Source organism: Nanorana parkeri, unplaced genomic scaffold (assembly GCF_000935625.1).
Source record: "Nanorana parkeri isolate BGI_ZX_2015 unplaced genomic scaffold, ASM93562v1 scaffold327, whole genome shotgun sequence".
In the NCBI taxonomy this organism is placed as follows: Eukaryota; Metazoa; Chordata; class Amphibia; order Anura; family Dicroglossidae; genus Nanorana; species Nanorana parkeri.
Window position 1 is genome coordinate 918,539 of NW_017306595.1, and position 26,414 is coordinate 944,952.

Below are 26,414 nucleotides of genomic sequence, written 5' to 3' on the forward strand. Positions count from 1 at the left end.
GGGGGGGAGGGGGTCATATTCTTTCATGAACAGAATGGACTGAACACTGCTAATAGCAGGGCAGGACAATTCCATGGGGATGGTTTACTAGTGTGATTGGACATTTAGAGCTGCTTCCTGATCTTTTCTATTGTTCTCATTGGAGACACATGTCTGACTTCCACATCGAAAATTACATGCTGGCTACCCCATCAAAATGGCTGGCTCCTGATATTTACATTAGTCAATCTGGCAAATTTAATGTTAAGTGTGTTAGACAGAGGTTAGGATTTCCCCCATGTGTTTTTTTGCCTTTCTATCAGTTTTCTAAGGTGGTCCCTAAACACCAGGCAGGTAGAAAATGTTTTCTTCCAAGATTCCCTCTCTTCTTCCCCTTTTGATCTTTACGATTAGCTGCAAAATAATTTTAAAAATAAGGCCCAAGGCGGCAGTATAACCTTACAGGTTATGGTAAGAAGGAGTAAAGGAATCAAGCAACCCTCCAACTGAAGTGTAAGACAGTAAAGTCTTCTTAGAACTGAAGGTATTAACCATCCACCCATCACATATCCCACAAATAAGAGGGTTATTCTTCATGTTAGGACAGCGGGCAGAGCCATGCAAATTATTCCTAAAACTGAGGCATAGTAAGTATTGTGATTTGGAACACTTGGCTTTCTGGTGTAAATAACTGCAGGAAACAGATATTTACAAATTGGACTGCACTGCTTATATAGTATAATCAATGAAGGAAAAAAGAAAAAAAATATATTTATTATACACATATATCAGATTTTATTTTATCAATCAATAAAAGGCTAAGACCTAATGTTTCCCCAAACCAAATGCTTTAAAACAATTGAATTCTTGTAAGGCTGGACCCTACAGGTGACACATTAAATATCATAGCATATAAATCATGCCACTGTGCTATTTGCTGTTTGTCAGATAGTACTGTTCCGATATCTGTGTGATGGCAGTAAGCAACAGTCAAATGTTTTTCATGTTATTCAAACATTCATAGTCTTTGTAGTGTATTGGGGAAGTGCCATTTTTTTTTTGTTCACAGCCATACAATTATAACCCACCACGGCTAACTAAACAAGCTATACCTATTTCTTTTATCATGTGATTATGGCAACATACACTGAGTGGCCAGATTATTATGACCACCTGACGTTTGTAGGCAAATTAGCTATAATTTTGCGCTGAAGTTGCTAGAGGGCCAGACCATTATAAATAGGGAAGCAGGTTGTTTACCACGACAGTAGAAGTGATTTTTTTCTGAAGATACGGGTAAACAACGCAATTTAACAGCCTTTGAACGTGGGATGATTGTTGGCGCTCAGAGCCATGGAGCGAGTATCAGCAAAACAGCAGAATTCATTAAATGTTCAAGAGCAGCTGTTGCTAAAGTGTTTAAAGACTGGACTGTCAGCTGAAAATCTGGGTCTGAACGTGCGAATTGTGGCCGTCAGTGACTAGTCAATGTTAGGGCAGAACGGAGAGTGGCAATACTTGTACAAGACAACAGAAGGGCAACAGTGCAATGTCATATTCCTCGCATCACCTTTCAACATCTCGTGGAGTCACGAGGCGGCCCAACGAAGTACTGATGGGGTGGTCATAATAATCTGGCCACTCAGTGTACTTCCTCTGCCTCTCATACACTGCCTGGCCAAACAAAGTCACCACCTGTATTTAGGGCAGTGTTATGATCTGGGGTTGCTTTATTTGGTCAGGTCTAGGTTCAGCAATGTTACATGCCCAAAATGAGGTAAGCTGCCTATTAGAATATCCTGAATTACCGTTTTTTTCCCATCAATGGATTTTTTTCTTACCCAATGACATGGGCATATATTCCAAGGTGACAATGCCAGCATTTATCAGGCTCATAATGTAAAAGAGTGTTTCAGGGAGCATGAGACTTCATTTTCACACATGGATTGCCCACCACAGAGTCCAGACCTTAACCCCATTGAGAATCTTTGAGATGTACTGTAAAACAGTTGTCCAACTGTCCCATCATCAATACAGCATCTTGTTGAAAAATGAATGCAACTCTGGATGGAAATAAATGTTGTGACATTGCATAAGCTTATTGAAACGATGCCATGGAGAATGCATGCCGTAATCAAAGCTAAAGGAAATATTGGAGTGTGTGACTTTTATTTTTGCCAAGCAGTGTATATTCTGGAGTTGTACAGATATCAGGTAGCAATCTTAACCAGTTTGGAACTATAAATCTGCAGGCTTCATTTCAGCTAATTGTGGTACAGTCCTCCATTAGTACACTGACAATAATGTCTGATTTTCATAGCAAGTAGAGTCTTTACATTTCTCATATATGCTAAGATATGCGTCATGCAACGCTATCAGTATCTTGTGTATTTTTAGCGGTATTTGATCATACCCTCAGAGCAGATCATGTTATGACTGTAAGTCCTGCAGTACTTCCACCACTGTAACAAGTGTCCTTTTATGTCACTTGTTTCATTAGGAGCCAGATATATCTCTCAGCTACCTTAAAGTAGGCCCCTAGCCTACTTTAAGGTAATGTTAATGACGTGTAAAGTAACCTATAGAAACCAGATATCAGATCAATTAAAATAGATGTAAAATCTAATATGACCTTTAACATGTCGATGTAATTTTAAAAGAACTTTTCTATCTTGTGTAATTCTGCAGTTTTCACGAAAACAAACCGGTTAATCCTGCCAGGAATATGGAAAATTGAATACTTACCTACCGTAATTTTCCTTTCCTGGTGCCTATACATGGCAGCATACCTGTGGTTGAAGCCCCGCCCCCTTCAACCTCCAAGACCAGTAACCCTACAACTTCAACAACCTCTGCCCTGAGTCCTCCTAGTGAATAGCAACCAAAAATCTATGCTGCCATGTCTAGGAACCAGGAAAGGAAAGCAATGGTAGGTAAGTATTCAATTTTCCGTATTCCTAGTACCGACATGGCAGCATACCTGTGGTTCAATAACTAGCCACACGGGAGGGAAATGCTCAAACATGTATTATTGTTTCAAGGTAGAGGGGGAGAGAAGGACAGGTATTGAATTTATAGAGTTACTGTTCTTGGAGTTTGGAGGGGGCTGGGCTTCAACCACGGGTATGCTGCCATGTCAGTACCAGGAAAGTACTCTGTACCGGTTTGCCAGTTGTTTTAATGTGTCTCCTGTCACATGTAGCTTCTGTGTAAACTATAAGCATCTGTGCTGAGGCTCATGGTGTTGGCATGTTCCAAAGTTATAACGAATGCAAAAGGAGGAGTGTGCATGAATACCTAAAACAAGGTGGGCCCGAACAGACATGGGAACAATGACTTGGAGCTTTTAATGCTGGGCAGTGCAAAAGATAAAAGCAGCCAACGGTTGATTAAGTCTACTAGACTTCACTTATAACAGAAATCAATATCTTGGGAAACTGCCATTGACAACAAAAACTAAACAAAGTGACACTAAACGCAGGAGTTAAATATTGAAAATACATTTTAGTACCTTTAACTATTAACAAAAATGTATCTTATTTGTGTATAGCTCGGCTGTAGATCCTCAAATCATCTCTGAATTGGTGCTGACACTGTCCTTCCTTCTGGAGGGGGGCTACTTTTGTTCCCCATCGTGTCTGTTTGTTGTAAAGTAGCCACCGCTCCAAGCTCACTCCTGTGATGGACTATCATTTTAATGGAAATTAGTAAACTAAATGTAAGATTGTAGTTGATCACGGGAGCGAGCTTGGATCTTGAAGCAGTGGCTACTTTGCAACACACACAGGGACCATGGACAGTGTCAGCATGAATTCAGGGATGATTTGAGGATATACAGCTGAGTTTATACACAAAGTGGGTATATTTTGTTAATAGTTAAGGTACTAGAATGCATTTTTAAGATTTAACTCCTGAATTTAGTGTCACTTTAAAACTACATATGTATTATAATATAATATGTTGCTTTATATAGTTTCCATAAACATGTCAAAAAGCAAAGGTTGAGTATTAACTAATTATTTTATTGATGTATAATGAAGACATACTTTTATACTTGTTAATTACTATTTTTGTATTATTAACGACGCTTGTCACTGATTTGAGGAACTATTTATGGCACATGGAGGAGCACTTGTTATGGCATTTTAAATGTTAGCTGCCCCAGAACAACTGGTGTGTCATTGTGTTTGTATAACCTTGAGCCAGCACCTGTTAAAATGAATTAATTGAGGGGATTTGGAGGCAGCCATGCATGTCATTATGGCTCTCATGTGGATTGCCCTAAGATCTTTTTACTGATGCTGGTCATAGAGGTTGCACATCCATTGTAGGATTCACAAAGGAGGAGGAGGTTACTAGCAAATTGATGTTTGTTCACTTAAGAGGCACCATTTTGGAGTGATTGTAAATGAGCGCTTAAACTGTAGTATCCCCAGTGAGTGGTATGAGTGTAGTAAAGACGGTGAAAAATTAGAAACTATCTGATGGGTTAGCTGCAAATTGAGTTCAGATATAGTTTGTGATCTCTTTTATATATATTTTTTTATTTTTTTTCACAGCAACATGCTTATCATTTATGTGACTGTATCCTGCCACCTTACTGCTAGATGTCCACTTCTCCTTTTTCCTTCAACTTTTTCAAGCATAATTGTATTTTTTAGGCCTTGTTCACACCAAGCGCGTTCCAGGAGCAGAGCAGTTACAGACTGGAGCAAAACTGCACCCGATGTATTCCAATTATATTTTTAGCTCCAGTTCACATCGCAGTGTTCCGTTCCAGAGCAGGTAAAAAAACTGCAGCAGGCCCTATTTTACCTGCTCTGGAACGCATGCAAACACATAAAAAAACGCATGCAAATGCCCTGAAACGCACTGAAAGACCATTTTAAACTAAAAAAAAAAGAATAATTTTTAAACCAAAAACGGCCCGGAACGCATCAAAAACGCGGCACAACCCACTGCGTGTGCAGAAACTCATGCAGATCTGCTCTGTATTTCGTGTGGACAAGGCCTAAGTGAGCTGGTTCTTACAATTCTTCTCAGTCTTCTTTATATCTGGACCTCATCATCTTTATTTTTTTGGTTGGCTGACTAAAGTTTGTCATTATCAGTCTTACATGGGTAACATTTTATAGTATTATAGCTTGCACATTTGAAAGCTGTTTTGTAACATTTATGAATAAGACATTTGTTTGATTTTTTTTTTAAACTATCAGTGCAGAAAGTTTGGAGTTTAGGTAATGCCCTTTACTGGCTAACTTATTAGGCCTGGTTAACGCCTGAGCAGTTTTACGTGCGGATCTATGCGCACGAAAACACACATTTACATCCAAGTCAATGGCAACTTAACGTTAGCATTGCGTCACGCGAAAAGATGCAGGCGCTATTTTTAGGCGGATCCCATGCTGTTTTTGTCTCATAGAATTGTATTGAAATTGTGTGCGTACATGTGCATGTGCGTTTTTATTAGCGATAACTGCGAGGTTTACACAACATGACGATAGGACCTCCCCCTTTCACACAAAACACTGGGATCAAGAGGACTCAAACTGAACCACATGTCTAATAAGGACTTCATTAGACTGGTCCAGGCCCAGGTCTGAGGCATGCAAACTGCAAGGGCAGTCACAGGAGTGCCTGGTGGACCATTGGTTCACAAACATGGAGCATAGTTGTGACTACGGTTGCCATGGCACGCCAAGTAGAGGGATCCATACAATGCAACACTGTCTTGTAAGAAACACTCTCCTCAAAAACAGGAAACAGGAACTTAGGTCATGGCTCGTTCTGCTTCTCATTGGATGCCTGTACATCTCTATGCAGGGAGAAATGTGCATCAATGCACATTTTTAAAAGCAAAATCGTGCCCAAAAAAAAAACATGCAAAAATCTGCCAAAACTGCAAATGCCTAAGTGTGAACCTAGCCTTAGAAATGTAAACTCTCAGGATCCCTTAGATCCCTTCTTCAGGCTATATGCAATATATACAATTCTCAAAATTGCATAAAGTCATACCCATTATTGACTAACTTCTCTCCACACTTTTTGCATTAATCGATGGCTAACACATTACAATACTCCATTACGACTAAACTATTAGTGAAAGTTGGCAATACACATAAAATAAGACTGCCCAGTATGTCTTGTCCTGTGTCAGCTTGACTTTTAGCAGAATAGGCCAAGGCGGTCAGTGAACATTCTGAGCCCAAGCTAGGAGCAATTGTGTTTGGTCTCATGTAGAATCCAGTATGTTCAATATATGCTTGTGTATCTGTCAGCCTAGAATGTCCTCAGAGTCCGGTTTATTTTTTTCATTTTGCGGACAAGGTGTAAATGCCTTTTAGAGTCTGTATGCTTGCTGTGGGTCATGGTACCTCTTTATTCCCCAGTTATCATAATATCTCCCCAAGTGTATTACAAATAATGTGGACCACACAATGATCAATTACGGCAACATTCAAATCACAAAGGAGTATAACAGGTTTGACAGGCAGCATCTTGTAATATGCTCAACAGTTCATTGTACAGAATGCAGCTTGCTCACTATAGCTATGATATTATTACATTATTCAGGGATTAGGCATCTCTCATCATATCACAATATCCAACTGCCTCGAGCAATGGTGTCCTGTACATGAGAAGAAATAGGGTAAATTAGAGGAGTGCGGGTGGCAGCAGTAATCTCGTAAATGTTCTGGAAATCATGTTCAGTCACATGGAAGCTCTATCCTTACCTCGAAACACAGCTCCAGGCTGTTGGCATCTGTACATCTCTGCTGCAGTCCTGATTTCTTCAAGCCCTTCTTAGGCAATGCATCAAATTACTCTTTCTTTGTATAGCTGTAACTGCAGAACACCAAGACTTGGTATTATCACCGCAGTCAATTAATTGGCAGAGGATGACTTCCATTGTTACTGGCCAGCTGCAAGACAACACAGAGAAAGGAGGAACCCTGCAATTAAAAGATGGTGATTTCCTGTTAGGGCCAGGTGATTTTTAAATGCATGTATAATCTCTCTTAAAATGCTGCCGCTCTGTTCTGGAAATGTATTCAAATTGATGACTCCATGCCTCAGAGACAATGGATACGTACCGTTTTATGTCACAACATGGCTAACTAAGATGTGGAATTAATAGGCTGCATTCTCATGAATATTGGTTCACCTTCTCCTGTCACATATATTCTGCTGCCTGCAGTATTGATTTCAGAAGGCAGACAAGAGCGCTGTGTGCTACAACTACAAATCACAGGAAGCTAATTTGGAATTCCCTTGAACTGCTTACAATATAGAGAGATCAACAGTGACATCTTACAGCAGTTATTTCCTTGATAATCCGACAGAAGCAAATAGGACTATATCACTAAGTATTTAAGATATTAGAGATCCCAGTAGGTATCAGTCAGTCAATGGGATTTGTGTAAAACTGGAGACAAGGGAAAGTGAAGGTGCTTCTTTTAATTGTTGACCTTCTTATCTAGGCTTGGTGGTAGTGTACCATGCATGTGTTGCAGTGCAATCCATTTTGAATGCCACACCAATGCACCAAAGCAATGTACCTGTGTTACAGTGCCCTGCAGTGTTACTCACTACCGTGCATTGTGCTGTAATGCATTACCATGGAAGGGTCATGTCCAGTCCATATATATGTATTTCAATTCATTAAATCTAGTGATTTTTGGGGTGATGGGGGGCCCTCTCAGAGCCCTCAGTGTTTGTCTTTTCTCATGAACTGATTGATCAATGTATTGTTCCTGTTGCTATTTTGTGCCCAGATCAAATGGCTTATCATTTTCTTTGCTGTATATTGGCTGTTTTGATGATCCAAATTCAAGATCCTAATTGTGTTTCTGGCCAACTGGTTGTACATATGGGATGTGATCTTCACTTTGTTATATTAGTTGTGGGTGAGTTCAGTTGTTTCGTAAAGGAGATTAGACACAATGAAGAACCTTTTTATGTAAATATTGTACACAGATTCTATGTACAATGCTTTTCTATATACCAGGTAAAATGTGCACTGTGCATATAGAAGATTATCTTCATCTCTTTTTATCTTTAAAGATTTCGTCACAGTCCAAACTGCTGGTACTTGAGAGATTGGACAATACATGGATGGATCAGAAAATGTCTTAAGTATGGTGCCCCAGAAAAGGCTTTATATACTTTGCAGAACAAGGTAAGACTTTTCTCATACCACTTCCATGAAGCAGAAAGTAGTAAACTGTATAACTATGCTGAATACTAAAGCTGAGTGATTAGACTAAACTGTCGCTGTTTTTAAAAACCGTGTGATCTGTGATTTCACTGTATAATTTACACTAACTTCTGAACGTTCCAGGTTATTGCAACAAAACACTTTCTTTTTCTAGCAAATGGAGAAAGTTAAGAACCTCTGTCAGGTTATTATTTCTGTCTTTCTTCCTATCCCAGTGACTACTGCTACCCTTCATCTCTTGTCATGCTATCAAAGGTTGTCACAGAGGAAGTGAGTTTCAATCTCCCCAACCGGGTTATGCACAGCAATAAAAACCTGACATAGGTGTTTACTCATCTGAAGTCTATTAAAAACTAGAAAATGTCCTCTAATGTGTTCGTTTACTGACAGCGTTGCTCAATGAAATGTTATGAGGAAGTGTATATTCCATGTAATATTGCCTGCAGCAGTACCAATCAGAACCAAATAAATTGAAGAGTATGGATAGATTTAAAGCCCAACTCCAGTTTTTCTTTTTTATCCATTGCCAAGCTCTTCTTCTAAAAAAAATTGAAAAGGCAGCTTTCTCTGGCGCTGTCTCCAGCATGCCTACTATCTTCTTTCCAGCCTGGTGTTTAGGGTTGATTACACCAGTGCCATTACACCACTTGCTGTATGAGCACAGGGCATCAAGGACACAAACCTGGGGCATGCCGCCATGAGTTCACATGAGAATGCTACAGGGGATAGGGCACATTGGAAAGAGGTTCAGGTCTGACCCAATGTTGGGTTCATCCCAAACTTTCCCTCACATAGTTATGAACCAGCCGAACTATTTGACTTGCTTGCCAGCCCCAACTACCACCAATTATTGAAAACTTCCTGCTGTCCAGGGTGCGCAGCATCATTGGTTCACTAAGAAGCCGACAGCTACAGTCATTTTGGCAACCACTATCCTGATGTCTTTTGGCTTATAAATAAGAGAGACATCATTGACCAACTATTGTTCTCTATGCAAAATGGCTCCGACATGTGCTTTTGGCCATTCTGCACCTTTAAATGTGACTGTGAAGAAATGACCTAGAAAATGGCCACATACCAATAGCACATACACATAAAAAGTGTTTAAAAGTTGTCTAGCCAACTGCCGAAGTCTGTATAGTGATTTTTTTCCATCCCTGTTGATCTGGTTATATCACTGTATGCCTCCATATTACGGTAGAACCGATTTAGACAGTCCTGTAACTTTGTGTCATTCACACAGGTACAATATGGAATATTCCCAAATGATTTCACGTTTAACCTATTACTTGATACATTCATAAAGAAAGAAAACTTTAACGGTATGGCTTCTACCTTTCTATAAGAGTAACACTGTATTTATTTACACTGTATGAATGTTACATAATGAGCACGGGGATAAAAACAGATAAGTGTTGTATTGTGGTTTAAAGGAGAAAATGTATTGACAATGAAAATTACACAATGCATAAAAATGAATGATCCAGCAAATCCCTGTTATGGGGAAAGTGGCAAAATTCTCCAAAGTATACAGTGTTTCTGGAACTTTAAAGATCGAGTGCACTTTTAGACAAAGTTCACCTATTCTTTCTACCCCTCACCCTTCACTTAAAGGATCCCACCATTGACCTCCACAGAGCTATACTTACCGAGATCAGAGGGCAGCTGCTTCACTGTTGCTTCACATCCTGTGCTGCAAGTCTCTCTTTCCTGGCTGTAACCGTCTCCCTACTGTCCGTGGGGCTGTATTGTGCAGTTGGGACCAACAAACAGAGGATTGCAACACTGGATGTAAACTGAACTGTGCCCATCAGATCTTGGTAAGAATGAATCTGCAGAGGGATTATTTAGGTCAGGGACTTTGTTTTAAAGTGCAGTTATCCTTTAAACAGCTGAATCTGGGATGCCCTCACATGTAAGTACTGAACAGGTTTTTACACAATATGCAAATGTGTTGTACCTCTGCTACGCCATACTGGAAACTTGTAAATTGAATGAATATATATGACACTGCACTCAGCAGGAGCAGTTATATCTTATTTATCATTACCTTGCAATGCAAAACAGCAGAATAGGAAGCTGATATATGAAAACTACAATGACATTGTCCATTCCTAGCTATGTGTTTTCTAGAGGAGGTTGAAAATTGAAAACTTCTAATATGTTGCTGTGCATGGCATCCTTATTAAGCCATTAACCTTCAATGAAATGTTTAGTCATAAACACACAAGGGCCGACTTAGAAGCCTACCAGTTTGTTTTGAATTATAACTAACAAGGACAAATAAATATAGGCCGCAGAGGCCAGCAAGTACATGGCAATTTGTTTGTTGAATATTATACTGAATATAAGCCCCCTGTGTGTGGGGAAAATAGTTCTGTCATCTGGTAATATAACTGTGACATACCCTGCCCAAGTGATGCCAATTGTTAATTGAAATTTGCCCAAGGCCATATATATCATGGACTGCCGAGACTGTGATCTGAAGAATAAAAATATGTGCAAAGGACCGGTCCACTCTTCTGCTTGTATATAAGTGTTTTGTGTCCTCTTTTCTACAGATGCTGTCTCTGTAGTGACTGAAATCATGCTGCAAGAGAGCTTTGATAATGTCTCCACCCAGCTCCTGTCCCTCTATGCATTACATAAATATCTCTCTGGAAATCCACAGCTGACGGTAATCCCATATCTTGGCAGATAAGCTTATGTAGCCCTTTTTTGACATGTTTCGTTTTCTACTAATTATAAAGAAGAAAGTTAGTTTTTCATAGTATGGTTTGCTTTTTCCTCATGTGTAGTCATTGGTGGAAAGAGCTACCAAACAGCACTTGAGCAAGACACACCACCCGTGCAGTTACTGGCCCAGTAAAAACAAAAATGTGTATTTATAAAAAAAAGAGTTGCAGAGCTAATAAACCTGTGACACTTTATCTACATTTGTTCTGTGTGAATGGGGCAAAACCAAATGCTTATAGACTATTTTCTTTACTGGTGAAATGTTATTCATTTATAGAGGGAATCAGGAAAATGCCTCATTATGGCCACTAGATGAAGCATCATACCTATATGTTTTACTTTACAGAAACGGTCTATGATTAGCACAGGACAATACATTCATTTTAGTTCCATAGTGTTGAATTTGTTAAAGTGACACTAAACTCAGGAGGTGAATCTCAAAAATGCATTCAAGTACCTTCACTATTAATAAAATGTATCACTCAGCTGTAGATCCTCAAATCATCGCTGAATTGGTGCTGACGCTGTCCTTACTTCTGGAGGTGGCTACTTTTGTTCTCCTTGTTCCCTGTGTGTGTTGTAAAGTAGACACCACTCCAAGATCACTCCTGTGATTGACTACAATCTCACGTTTAGTTAGCTAATTTGTATAGACATTTCACTAAATAATCCTTATAGAAAATGTGGGATGCTTCTGTCTTTTCTGACCTATAACTGTGTAATCCAAGAACCATGCTGGTAGACATTTTTTTATTCTCTGGGACAGTGGTTCTCATCCAGTTTGTCTTGAATTATAACCGACAAGGACGAATAAATATAGGCCGCAGAGGCCAGCAAGTACAACCTCGGGACCCACATTTGTCCTCGGTCATTAAGTCGCGACCCAAGTTTTCCTGCAATGGAACGCGCAGCATTGTGGTACTGCGTTTCCAGAGCAGGTGATCGAACTTTGGGTGGGAGGTGAATTTAGGGTGCCATTCAAGTGAATGGCAATACAACGCACCTCCCACACCAGAACTTACGGTAGGTGCGATTGCATGGTACAGTGCGTTAATCGCATGGGACTGTGCGATTAACGCACTGTACTAGTGTGAACGGGCCCTCAAAAACACTTGACAGACACACACAGTCACGTACACACTTTTTTTTTAAAGTCCATCCCGTCTCCCTACCTTACGAAAGCTGGAGTGGATCCTCAACCTGGGGTCCAGTGTGGGCTGCTGTGCTGTGATGGAGCTCCATCCATATGTGCATTTTTTGTACAGCTCCCATGCATGCCCGTGGAGGTGGCGGGAGCCAGAATGTGATCTCACTCCAGGGTATGCAAGGGAGCTGTAAGCAATGCACGTATGGATTGCGCTCCCTCGCGCCCATTGCCCCAGTTCATCCCACCTCAAGTCGACACTCGGCATCGGGCAGCATATTTTGAATGGCTGCTCAGTGCGAGAACTGACAGTGCTGCGCTAGGGGGAGGCTGAGGAGCCTCTCGCCAAGAAAAGTGGAAGGCATGTGGTGACCCACTGGACACGGCGTCGCAACCCACTTATGGCTCACGACCCACCAGTTGAGAACCAAGGCTCTAGGATGAACAGATCCCCAGAACCTGTAAGCCAGTGTGTCTAATAACAATGCAGAATGCAGTTTCCTGTTTTGTTTTTTTATTTTCAATGGAAGTAAATTGTTTTTCAGTTAAGGCGCCCATACACCTTACGATTATCGGACAATAATCGTATGCGATCGACTTTTCGTCCGATAATCGTATGTGATCATTGCAGTGTCCGACCGACAATACTGTACAATCGTACGACTTTTGACGGTCAAGCATGTTTGAAAACTTTGCTAGATCGTACGATTGTCGTAAGGTTGCTGGCGTTTCCGTCCTTCAAAAGTCGTACGATGTACACTGCGCTTGCGCTAACGAAAATACGGCAAATCAATTATCGCATTTCGTCCAGGTGCTTTTGGTTAATTACGGCTAAATGATTCTTGCGATCATCGGGGCAGGATGGGGCTGTCGTACGAAAATCGTACGACTATTCGATCATCGGACGAAAAGTTTCGTCCGATAATCGTAAGGTGTATGGGCACCTTTAAAGAGAATGCATTGTATATTTAAATCTATTTAGATACACATGTGAATGTGATCAGCTTAATGAAAGTATCTCCATCAGTGCAAGGCCAATTAATTGAAACTCAAGATATTGACTCATTTAAAATACAATATAATTTCCATCTCAAAGCACTTGCGGCCTTGCAGATTGTGCTACTTGGCTAATAAATTCTATTTTAATATGTCCACTGCTTACTATTATAATTTTTCAGTTTTTGTATTTGAATTACTTCATGCTTTGTGTCTGTTTATTTAGTGGGTGTTAGAGAAGAACCTTGGGGCCTCACTGCTGCTGGCAGGCATGCATCAAGAGAACACAATGGGGTACAGTTCACAGCTGTATGGAAACGCATTGCTTGGTAAGTTTTATATATGCGTTGTTCTGTTTACTGCAGAGCACAGGGCAGCTTAACCAGTTGACATCCGCGGTGTTAAACCCCCTTCCCATCCAGGCCATTTTTCAGTATTCAGCGCTGCGACATTTTGTAGAGGCAGCAAAGAAAGCATCACTTCTATAAATGATGGATATCAGAGGGCAGTTGGACATACAGGCACAATCTGACTGACTTCAGGTACTCCAGTCAACCGGCAGGTATATAAACAGGAACATTTGGTCTAGTCAGAAATTGCTAGGTAAGGAACCTGGAAGAACAGCTGTGATCAGGAAATTGGTTGTAAAACCTAATTTGATTCTCTCCCCACACAGCGGCCAGGGGCATGAGGTTTGTCTGATCATGTGGAAAACAGCCAGATTATGTGACTGTCATCTCATGTCTACGAGTAGACTTAATTGGTAACCTCAAATGTCCAAGTATCCTATTGCAGCTCCTGACCTGAAAATGCCCATGCAGCAGGGCGGGTGCAGCAGCAACAATGGATGCCTCCGTCAAAAACGTACAAAATAATAAAGCCACCAGCACTCCAAGTGTTCAAGTCAATGGGTCGATAAACTTAAGTGAAAACACCTCTAGCTTCACTGTATGTGGCGACAAGCGTCCCCTGGATACCTGGCAACACAGCGATCATCTGACTTGACATACCCATACCCATTGGTTGATGGACTGTGCAATGACAATATGGAATATGCGTGCGCCGGAAGTATGCTGCGCGTGCGCACCTGTCGAGCCTGTCCCCACACGAGGGTTTGAATGGAGCGAACGGCAATCAGTGGATGGCACTTCCTGTTTCCCACTGATCTGCACTTACAAGTCGGATCATGTGTTTGCAGGGATCCCAGGGGAGTGGTCACATCACAGTCTTGGTTGATCCGTTAGAGGTATGTTTCATTACTGGTGATTACTACAACACTATATAGCTGATTATTCCTGTTCATTAGAGGTGGGAGAATGACACCTTCATGACGTCATGTGTGGGTGGGGGAGCTTTTTGATTGATGGAAGGGTCGTTATCAATGTGTATTTAAAAACTTGTATTGTATTGTTGCTTCACTCTCTGTTTGCCTGGGGAATGGGCCGCATAGTCCCGAAACATTGCTAGAGGTGTTTTCACTTGGGTCAATAAATTTATTGACTTGAATACTTGGAGTGCTGGTGACTTTATTATTTTGTACGTTAATTGGTAACCTGACTTACCTTTTACTTATGCTGCTAGATACTGTCCATTCTTTGACTGCAGGGATTGCAAAAGTTCTGTTTTTTTAGATTAATTATTAGATTTATTTATCAACAGTATATATTATAAAAATGTGTATATGTATGTTCCATTGCGCTAAATTATAGACTTGAAAAAATACCATTGTGATAAAAAAAGGAGTTTTCTTTTTTAAATGATCAGATACATCAACATACCAGGCAGTGCTGACCGGCAAATGGGCTCTTAGCAGCAGAAGAGACTGCACAACCAGATGATGCACAAAATAATGTATAAGGCTACATCCACATGGGGCAGCTGGGGATTCCCAGTGGAAAGTAGTCACTAGCACTCCAGCATGTGTAATAGTCAATATTTATTGACTTCGATATGTCACATCATCATAGGCGACTTTTCGGAACCACAAGGTCCCTTCCTCAGGCAAAACAAAGAGTGAACATAAAGACAAACGTGCAAATTATATACAAGTCAGTGAAAATCAAAAAGTGATGCACTCCCCTTCTGACGCCATATTGACATCATCTTCCCGCCATTATACCTGTTATACACACAAATCCTATATAGATGACTCCTCATTATATGCCCACTTGGTAGATGGTACCTGGAGCTGAATGCTGCAAATGCAACTGTGGATCTCCCCAGTGATGTCCGTACTCCTAGAGAGGATCATGTTGTGTCCACGTTGCGCCGGGAAAAGCCCCGCCTCACACACATTTCACTGTGCAGAGATAGGCAGGCATCCTTGGTGTCATGGAGACCGGGCAGGGGGGGATGACGCCATCACGTCCACACACTTTAATGTGTGGGGAGGAGCGTACATCTACTATACCCCTGTGCTCTGATCACGCCGGTACGTGCACCACGGAAAGCTCCATGGAATGGGGATTCCTGTGACAAGAACCTACAATCCGTGCAGAAGGAATCCTAGGTGTGTCCGTACAGATGCAACCACTGTGCCCTTTTAACTTAATGACTGGCTGAGAGAGGCCACATCTGTCAGCGACAGTCCACATGTAATCATTCATGGAGTGATTGCCTCATTTCAGGATGGAGGATTGTCCCCGGACATAATCTGTCTGTGTCCATGGTCAATCATCTGTCCTGAGCCATAGGTAATCATATTATGTACAGTTACATGACAGGGTCGCATCCGTACAGACACACCTGGGATTCCTGGCACGAGAATCTGTAGGTTTTTACTACTGGATTCCTCAAAGCTATGTGGGAATGGGGCCTTAAACATATTTTGCCACATAAAGGATAGTTGTACCTTTAATCCAAGTCACGCAATAGGTAGATGCAGGCTGCCTAGTTGAGTAGATCTAAAATCCTCTGTGCCTGCTCAATATGACCACTGCAGTCTAATGTACAGCTGCCCAAATCTACAGCTACCCTTAGCCTTCTATCAGTGAGTTCAGGCTGGATGATGTGGACAAGTAGAAGGGTCTGTCCCATGCTGGAATATAATGAGAATAATGCCCAGAGTGTGGAAGACCCTTTCTCGTGTGCATCCTCAAACAAAAAACCTGGAATTACTGATGAAATCAGTGCTAACAGTTGACTGTAGGTTGCTAGCTGCAGGATGCAGTGTCATGTTAAAGTGGCACAGAGGTCGGTATCTTTATCTAACAAGGGAGCCCATAGCTACCTGTTGCATGTTTTTTTATTAAAGTTACAGCTGCCCTTTAAAGAGACACTAAACTCAGGAGCTAAATCTTAAAAATGCATTCAAGTACCCTAACTATTAACTATACTGTGCCTCTCGTTCCCATGATGGACTACAATATTATGTTTAGTTTACTCATTTGTATTGAGATTGTAGTCCATCACTGGAGCGAGCTTGAAGAGGTGACTACTTTACAACACACACAGGGACCATGGGGAACAAAAGTAGCCACCCTCCAGAAGGAAGGAGATTGTCCGCACCAATTCAGAGATGATTTGAGGATCTACAGCCGAGTGATACACAAATAAGGTACAGTATAGTTAATAGTTAAGGTGCTTGAATGCATTTTAAAGATTTAACTCCTGAGTTTAGTGTCATTTTAAAGTAAGGTAACACAAAACATGGTTACATCCCCACCCCCAACACTTACCTGAATTGGTAGGTTCTTCTCCCCGCAGGCTGTTGTCTTCTTTTAAACTCAGGATCTGTGAATGGCATTTGCCACTGTGGCAGAGGGACGTATAGCTCTCAGTGGATTACAAGTGCCGTGGGGTCACTGCACCTGTAGTCCATTCATAGTTCCTCATATCTCTTGGCTTAAAGTCTGTACCTTGGTACGGACAGGGGCTGGGAGGAAAAATCTGCAGTAGTCAAAGCGTTGCACCCACAATCCACTGATCACAGTTGTTTTCCTTTGCAGGCTTAAATGCAAAAAAATAATAAATGCAAATTTTCTCTCCCGTTCATTGAAGGACACAGGGCAACAGATCGGAGATCCTGAAAGGTAGGGTATATCGCCACCTGCAGGAGTAGGACGCTAGGCACATAACAAAAAAAGACTTAGACAGCCTAGGGGCGGCCCCTGCTGGTGGCCCAACCCCCCACCTGCTGACAAGTCTCCAGTTTTTTTTGCCTAGCGTCAGGAGTAAGGAGCTACAAAATTTTCTCTCTGGAAATTTTCTTTTCCTTCTTCCGTTTTTTTTGTGTGATCTGCTAGCAAGTGTCACCAGGGCGACGTGCTGGATGGTGATGGATCCTGGTAGTCTCCCCTGGGTGGCCATCGAGCGCATGCAGGCTCTGCCTTGGCGGGTCGGCTGCGACTTCACTCCCCGGGGTGCACATGACAGGGGGTCCCGGCCCACCTGTCACAGCACTTCCATGGCCTGGCGACGCCGCGTCTGCGGGCGGGGGCGTCCGCCTTCTTTCACTCCAAGGCGTATGCCATTAGGGGGCGGGAGCCCCCTTTTCCTGTCACTGCCCATTCTACTATGGCTGTTGGCGCATCCTGGGCTTTTCGCCATGGTGCGTCTGTTTCTCAGGTTTGCAAGGCCGCTACTTGGTCTTCCGTTCACACCTTTGTCAAATTTTACAAGGTGGATGTTTTGGCATCGGCGGATGCTGGTTTGGGGCGGAAGGTTTTGCAGGCGGCCCTTTGCGTGGTTCTTTTTTGGGTTTCGTTGTTGTTTAGCCCATCCCTCATTGGTTACTGCTTGGTGACGTCCCTACCTTTCAGGATCTCCGATCTGTTGCCCTGTGTCCTTCAATGAACGGGAGAGAAAATAGGATTTTTGTACTCACCGTAAAATCCTTTTCTCTCCGTTCATTGAAGGACACAGGTCCCGCCCTCTTTCTCTGGGTATGCACTCCTAACTGCTTGTTACTAACTGGAGACTTGTCAGCAGGTGGGGGGTTGGGCCACCAGCAGGGGCCGCCCCTAGGCTGTCTAAGTCTTTTTTTGTTATGTGCCTAGCGTCCTACTCCTGCAGGTGGCGATATACCCTACCTTTCAGGATCTCCGATCTGTTGCCCTGTGTCCTTCAATGAACGGAGAGAAAAGGATTTTACGGTGAGTACAAAAATCCTATTTTTTCTTTAATGTGTGTGCATTTATCATCATCATTTATTAATATTATTAACATTTTTTTTGCAAAAAGCTGGACTATGCTTTAGGGGCCACACATAATAGTGTATATATATATAATACTACAGAAGACTGTCACAGACAGCATACATATTACAGAGGATCTTCAGAGACAGGGATAATGCCAAAGGAGTGATTAGAGACTGATGATATGCTGCAGGAGATAGATGCTGTGACAGAGCACTGTCATTACAGCCCCTTTACAAATCTTTTACCATTTGCTCGAATACAAAAAGCACACAAGTACCAAAGGTATACATGCAGCAGGTTGGGTACCAGTGCTTAATACACACAGTTAAATGTATACAGTGTCCTTTTATAAAGTAAAATTTCAGTGTTGCTTATTCCCAATTATTCCTTTGCTTAAAGAAGAACTCCCCCAGCACTGCAAGGGTAAAGTGCTTGTTTGTGTCAACAAAGATAACAGTTATACTCACCCTAAGCTCCCAGCCAGCCTACTGTCACATTGCTCCCTCCAGCTTGTCTCCTCCTCCACAGCAGCATTGGAATCTTCCTCAGCGTCCTCACGTCTATACACTCTGCTTAGACGTGATGATTTACGGGACCGTAGACCACTGCAGAGGAGAGGGAGAGACGCTGGAAGGGACCGGTCTAAGAAGCCAGCTCAGAGCTTTGGGTGAGTATAACTATTTTGTCCTAGACACAAACTAGCACTTAACCCTTGCAGTGCAGGGGTAGCCCTATTGGAAGGGTTCTTCTTTAATTTTTTACCCAGCACAATGATAGCTGATCTTACATACACTGTATTTTAGTCAGTAAACCCGTGCAAAGGGTAACAACAATCTGTAACTAGTACAAAGAGTGGTAACAAAGCAGACTTTAGTTTACTGCTGTCCAACCACTCACAATTGAACTGTTTTTTATAGATGAATTCCCTTTGCATATGGTGGCTTGCCTTATTGGAACGGCCTTTTTTATGTACATGAGACTGTATTAGAGTTATGGCATGCGAGCAAGAATCATATCTCCCATCGGGAAATGTCTGTCCCTTTGAAGAGCTCAGCGTATTCTAGTAAATAATAGCCTAGTTTAGCCGGTTACAACAGCAAATATAAAGCAAAAGAATTTTAGTCCGCACAGGGCTTTGTTATCGATGGGACATTTAATTCAGCTTCTGCTGTGTCACAGCCAGTCACTGTGCAGAGAAGAGAGAGCTTTGGCATCTGATGCATTCACATCATATTACATTGACAGTGTCTGAACCCTGTAGCCTATGCTGTCAGGTCTTGCTTCCTGCTATCTTGGAAAATCTAATTGAACAGACTTGTCCAGTAGAGGCCCCGGGCCTGGTCTGCCACATACGACTAAATATAGTCTAACAGATGAGCAGCGTCTGTGAACTTTGCAACTGATCTTTTACCCTCCGTGTCTCGGATGCCATTTTGGAATCGGAAAGATGCAGCCAATCCCGTCTGCTTTCCGACGGATCTTATTGCACCGCGCCGCAGAATGTTCCCTAGACAGAGGCATTCTGTTGCCAAAGGGAAAAATAATATTTTTGTGGGACGAATGAAGGTGATAATTGCTCTGGAGAGCTGTACTCGGGACGCCTCATAATGAATACTGCAGCAGCTGCTTCTTCTGAAGATAAGATTATCCCCTGCAAGATGTGTATTTATTTTGTATTAAAGCCAATGCTGAAAGTTCATGTTTCTGCTCTCGCTTGGCAGCATATAATTATGCTGGTTTTGTTTGTCTGCAAAAAAAAGCCAAATACAGCTCGGAATATATAACGTTTTAATTAAAAGTGTCTAAAGCTTGGAAAATAAGACAGGAAACTAATTTTGCTGGGGTTTTTTTTTTACTGGAGTGGGCTAATTCTGTTGAATTAAGGTATTTTAAATACGGCACTCGGCTTAAAGTGCTGGGGATGTGAGCTGCTGATCCATAGCGAATTTATTTAATACTTCATAGGTACTGTTATTGCTGGAACTGGGAATAAAAATATTCCCTTCATTGGGAGTAGAATTTTGTTTGCATATATGCTAGTGAAAATGTCAACTTTGTACAAAATGTTAATTATTGACCTTTTCCCTTTTATAACATCCATCATCCCCAGTTGGGAGACCCAAAGAATGTGGAACTCCACACCTAAGTACACAGTAAATGACATATGCGTGAGCTGTTTTACCTAACAAAGAAATTTGTAGCTCAGTTCTGTTGGTTTAGTTTAGGATTTACTTGGCGTCTTAGGAGTCACCATTCCACACTGCACAGCCATGTAGGTAACACCCCATTTCTTGGTTCAGCGTTAGGGCCCGTTCGTGCATAAGCGTTGCGTTAAATCTCACGATACTGTGCCATTAACACACGCTGTCTCACAGCGCACCTAAGTGTGTGTTACCTTGTGGTAGGTACCTTCATTTGAATGGCACCCTATCTTCTGGCTGCTTTGTGTTGGATACCATGCAGTTATGGCACTCTATAGCACAGCGCAACTGGCATGTGTTACATGTGCTAGGTGTGATGCATTGTAAATTAATTTGAATGGCACCCTACAACCTGCTGGTGGATGTGTGTTGCATTGCACGATACCAGATACACTACTGTTTTTTGTTTTACACGCAACACACAGTATTGGATTACTGCATGTTTTTCTGCGTTGTAACACACATTGGCCAGGGGGTGTGTTGGGGTTGCAATAAAATAAATGGTAAGGCAACGCACCTAGCGCATGGTAACACACGCTACTTGTGCTGTGTGGTAGAATGTGTTGATCGCACAGTATCGTCTGATTAATGCAAAGCTATGGTTTGATTGGGCCCTTAAAGTTACCTGTGCTACCTGTCCACCTTCAGTGTGTTCATTGGACAATAAATCATCGTCTTCACACTGCTCAGTCATTGTTCAGTTATCAGGCTGGTGACACATGCAGCCATAAAGCTGAAATGTAAAAAATTGTAATGTGAGTAATTAGTGTGACTCACAAAACTGGCTAAACAGTATTGCAGATCATATGGCAGGTAACACTGTGCACGTAAATGTAGTTAAATTGTATATTTAGGGCTTATTTACACCATAATGTGCACCATGACTCGCCTTATGATGTGCGTTAATGCAGTGCATGCTAACTCATTTGTAGCAGAGCTAAAATTGTGTCCACAGGGCATGACTGATGCAAAATCCTGTATATGAATAAAGGAATTAAATGGGTAACAATAATGAAAAATATAAAAGGACATGTAGCCTGATCAGAACTGAACAAAGTTATTTTATATACTATGCTGAAAGGGGCTCAAATTAGATGTCAACATTCATTTTCTGACCTGTGCTCAGTATTGCATTGCTGGTATTTCTAAATTAGCCCTTAATGTGTGTGAACCTATTAGGCAGCCAAAAACTGGCAAAGAAAGTAGGGTAGCCAAAGACTCGGTGAAGTTTGTTTTACCATGGCAATGGTACCCACTCACTGGTTACAACTCATCTGGAATCTGATTGGCTGCTACTGGCAGACATTAGACTTCCTCAATGATACATTATCTGTAATGCACAGTTCCCCAATTCTACTCTGAAGGCCATTTAATAAATAGGGGGGGGAAACATATTTTTTTAGTATCTAGAGCACCTAAAAATGTATCTTTGACATGGTTTATGGCTCTGCAGTCACCAGCTGTGGTACCAGTTTACACTTGGCTTCAGAGTGAGGAATGGTTTCATGGTCCAACTGCCAGTTGGACCATAGGTATAAATCAAGCAACCAGCTTAGATGTCCTTGTCCAGAGGAGACCTGAATCAAGACTGTTTGTTAGGAATGAGAGGTTCTGCAGGGGATGCCCAAAAACAGGCCATGGGGTCTGGCCAAAAAACATTGTATGTTTTGTTTTGGTTTTTAAGCCTGCATACCCTTTTTTTAATTTACCGTTTAATTTTTTTCCATTTTTGTTTTTATCAGGAAAACTTGAGCTTTCCCAGGGTCTTCGTGCTGTTTATACACAAATGCCGCTAATCTGGAAACCAGGTTATTTCCAAAGAGCTTTGGATGTCATGGATAAGGTTTCCCAGATGCCTGGAGAAATCAAGATAACCAAAGATGCAGTAAGTGTGAATTCTTTCTTTACAGGACATTGACATTTCCTTTATTAAAAAATGGGGGGAAAATGCAATAAAGACCATGCCTTGGGACTAAAATGCACCACCCATTGTTAAATAACATTAATTTTTAAAAAATGATATACTTCACCCTAAGGGCCTGACAAGTAAAAGGCAAGGGACTGGCCAGAAGAAGTTGTTCTAGTCGATCGGATAGCATTTGCACAGATCAGGTAAGGCTCTTCTCCAGGAGAACAACTAGGTGAAATATAGATATGTGAACTTTTATTCCAGCCAAAAGATTTGTAATTTTGTTCAGGGTGTCTGATCAGGCACCTCTCCCAGACAGTACAGCTTGGGACCTCACCTTCTTTTGCCATAGCTAGGCATTACAGCCTGGTTTAAGCCCCTCCACAGCCTGCTGACAGATGCACATTGATGAAGTCATCACCTTCTTGTATGCATGTTCAGACAGCGTTGTGCAAACCAGTAGAGTCTGACTGGCTTAGAGTGCTGGCATTCCCTTCTCAGTACTGCTTAGTCCTTAGCTAATAATAAACCCTAATTATTTTGAATTAATAATTTTCAGGCTAAAGAGTGTTTTTTTTTTCCAGTACCTGCATGCAGTTCATATTGATCAGCGTGTTCTACGGTGATTAAACGTATTCTTGGTATTTCTGCTTGGTTGTGTTGTAGCTTCTTGAAGTCTTCAATCCCGTTTTTTGATCCCTGGCTGCTGTTCTGAATTGCGCTAGAGAAGGCAAACTTGGTCTCCTGTACTTTAGTACGCCCCTTCCTAACCAATGAAACCACAAAACTATTCATCCACTCACTTGTTATCTCTCGTCTCGACTATTGAAACTCCCTCCTCATTGGCCGACCACTGCACCGGGTATCCCCCTTTCAGTCCGCCATGAATGCTGCTGCTAGGCTCATCCACCTAACTAACCGCTTAGTATCTGCAACCCCCCTATACCAATCCCTCCACTGGCTTCCAATAGCCCAAAGGATAATATTAACAACCACTTACAAAGCCATACACAACCTACCCCAGCCAGGGTCGTCCCGAGGCTGGGTGACACCCGGAGCGGTAACAGAGTGTCACCCCGCAGAGACGTCACTGCGCAAGATGGCCGGCGGCCATCTTGGTGATGGACACTGGCAGAGAGAGGAGGGGACAGTCACCTGGCGGGATAAGGTATGCCGCCGGGTCCCCTCCTCTCTCCTGATACTGTCGGGCGTTCGGACCATGACCGAGCGCCCGACTTTTCAGAGGGGGGTGACACCAAAATGACTGTGAATCATTTTGGTGTCACCCCTCCAATGGTGTCACCCGGGTGCGGGCCGCACCCCCCTTGTGACGCCACTGACCCCAGCTATATCTCCAACCTCGTCTCAAATTATCACCCTAACCGCCCCTTCAGCTCCTCCCAAGACCTCCTGCTTTCTAGCTCCCTCATCAACTCCTCCCATGCTCGCCTCCAGGACTTCTCCCATCCTTTCAAACTCCTTACCCCAACCTGTCTGTCTATCTCCTACTCTATCTGCCTTTAAGCGATCTCTAAAGACTCAACTGTTCAGGGAAGCCTATCCTACCTCAACCTAACAACTGAACAATCACTTTCTCAAACAATTCATCCCCACACAGCAACCTCCTCATGTATCACTTGCCCCTCCCTTTTAGATTGTAAGCCCTCAGGGGCAGGGCCCTCCCTACCATCTTGTCTTGAATTGTATTGTAACTGTAATGTCCTCCTTGTATTGTAAAGTGCTGCACAAACTGTTGGTGCTATAATAAATCCTGTATGATAATAATAATTCCTGTGCTCTTAGCACATGTTTATGGGCACCTCTTCACTCACACAACACCATGTAGTATTAGATGGCCTGTTTTTAATCTTTGTGTGTCAAGTGAAAACCGCTTGCATTGGTCCATAGTCAATCAAAGCCTTGGTAAAGCAAAATAAGTCCATAAAATATGGGGGCTTTGCATTGTCATGACACTGATCCATATTCAACATAAAAGATGTTCTTAGTAAATACTGTTCTTAGTTTGTGTGTCCCCAAGTTGCTTTGTTTGACTAAGCTAGCCTGGTAGTGACCAGATGATTAGAGCAGAATATTTTGGGCTGTACATTGTCCCAAGGCAGCCCTGCCTGATTCAGATGTTCTCTGGAATGTTGTAGTTGGAGGTTCAACATTTGAACCACTATCAAACCACAAGCAAGACAATGTGTTGGAGTCCAAATATGATCCTTATTCTTCTCTGTTGATTAAAAGTCAAGATCCAATACAGCGCAGCAACAACATTCTAATGAGTTTTGGCTAAATAAGCTTTAAAGTAACAGTAAACTGAGGAGTTAAATCTTAAAAATACATTCAAGTACCTTAACTATTAACAATACTGGACCTTATTTGTGTATCATTCAGCTGTAGATCCTCAAACCTCTCTGGATTGGTGCTGACACTGTCCTTCCTTCTGGAGGGTGGCTACTTTTGTTCCCCATAGTCCCCGTGTGTGTTGTGAAGTAGTGACCTCTCCAAGCTCACTCCCGTGATGGACTACAATCTAATGTTTAGTTTACTAAGTTGTATTGAAATTGTAGTCCATACCAGGAGTGAGCTTGGAGCGGTGGCTACTTTACAACACACACAGGGACCATGGGGAACAAAAGTAGCCACCCTCCAGAAGGAAGGACAGTGTCGGCACCAATTTAGAGATGATTTGAGGATCTACAGCTGAGTGCACAAGAGATACATTTTTGTTAATAGTTAAGGTTCTTGAATGCATTTGTAAGATTTACCTCCCTGAATTTACTGTCACTTTAAAGTGCAACTAAAGCCAAAACATTTTTTTTTTATAGTTCTGGATAGAGAGGTATTAGAAGCCCTGTCAGTTTTATTAATGTCTGTGTCCCAGTTACAGGGATTCACCCTCTCTATTTGTCCTGGGGAAGGTTATCACTGAAAGTGAAAGAAAATCCCAGATTTTGGTCTGGTCACCAGAAAAGGAATAGATGAGAATTATTTCACTGTGAACACTAGTTCTGGTGACTCTGCTAACTACCAGGGTTTTCCCATACTTTATAGGAATTTCCTTCCTGTGTGTATAGGAAGTGTGTGTGTTAGCTAGCATATTTTTGAAAGTTAACTTGTTCTGTCACCCATTGGACAACAAAATATTTTTCCACAAAGTAGACAGTATCTTTAAATGGCATGTGTCTGCATCTGTGAACATACAACTGTCTTTTGGACCAAAGGCTCAACCTTCCAGGCCACAACTTTACACAATATATGAACCAGATACATAGAAATGTTCTTTTCTGATTTGTTCTTCTGTTACTTCCCTATAGGATGTGCAACCTAAACCTGTCATGTAGCGTTGTGCTCACTGTGTCTCATGCCACAGTAATCTTTTAATGCATGTCTGGCGTCCCCAAGGAGAGCAGGCAGTTTTCAAGGCTGAAGTAAAGCAGCACTAGTGTTTTAATCCAGTGATCTCCAAAAAGAAATGAACTCTTAGTTGCATCTTTTGCTGCTTTCAAGCACTCTCTATAGCTCCAATTTCCTTTCCTGTTCTTAAGAAATCCCTCTGGAAATTCAGTCAAACCCACACAGTCATTAGATTTCCTGTTCTGAAGGGATTAACGCTTTCACTTCCTTCATAGAAGAATATCCGTGCAATGCAAAGGCCAGGGTTGGCTTCCTTTTTGTGATTTGATCAGGAAAGACGACGTGTGCTTGATTTTTTAAAATTGAATTAATGTGCATTGCTTTGCATCATAGCCTAGGCAGATTTTCAACTGAATGTCGTGTTTGGCATGTGGAGGAGACACTATCGCCTCCTGAACACTGGGGGCTGCTCCTTTATCGCCCTTTGAAAAGCAATCCATTGCAGATTGCTTTTTAGAGGGGCAGTGGAGCCACCCACCCATCTGAAGTAGGCCTGTATGCCACATGGGGTAGCCCTCTTCCTATCACCATCATCACCTTTGTGTCTTAGTGCAATATGCATGCCTGTGTATCTATTTGTGTGTGTGTGTGTGTGTGTATATATATATATATAAAATTTTTGTTTGTGGTGCTTTTAAAATGCTTTTCTCCTTTTTGGTGATTTCCCCCC

General features: G+C 42.0%; 1 protein-coding gene across 1 annotated transcript in view; it reads left to right on the forward strand.

The window, feature by feature from the left end:
• Window positions 1-26,414, forward strand: part of MRPS27 (mitochondrial ribosomal protein S27) — a 93,678-nt gene that overhangs the window by 34,590 nt on the left and 32,674 nt on the right. Inside the window, exons 5-9 of the mRNA XM_018558238.1 lie at window positions 8,044-8,158; window positions 9,441-9,519; window positions 10,759-10,874; window positions 13,300-13,402; window positions 22,155-22,297. Coding sequence (XP_018413740.1) covers window positions 8,044-8,158; window positions 9,441-9,519; window positions 10,759-10,874; window positions 13,300-13,402; window positions 22,155-22,297 — 556 coding nt within the window. The remainder of the gene's footprint in view (window positions 1-8,043; window positions 8,159-9,440; window positions 9,520-10,758; window positions 10,875-13,299; window positions 13,403-22,154; window positions 22,298-26,414) is intronic.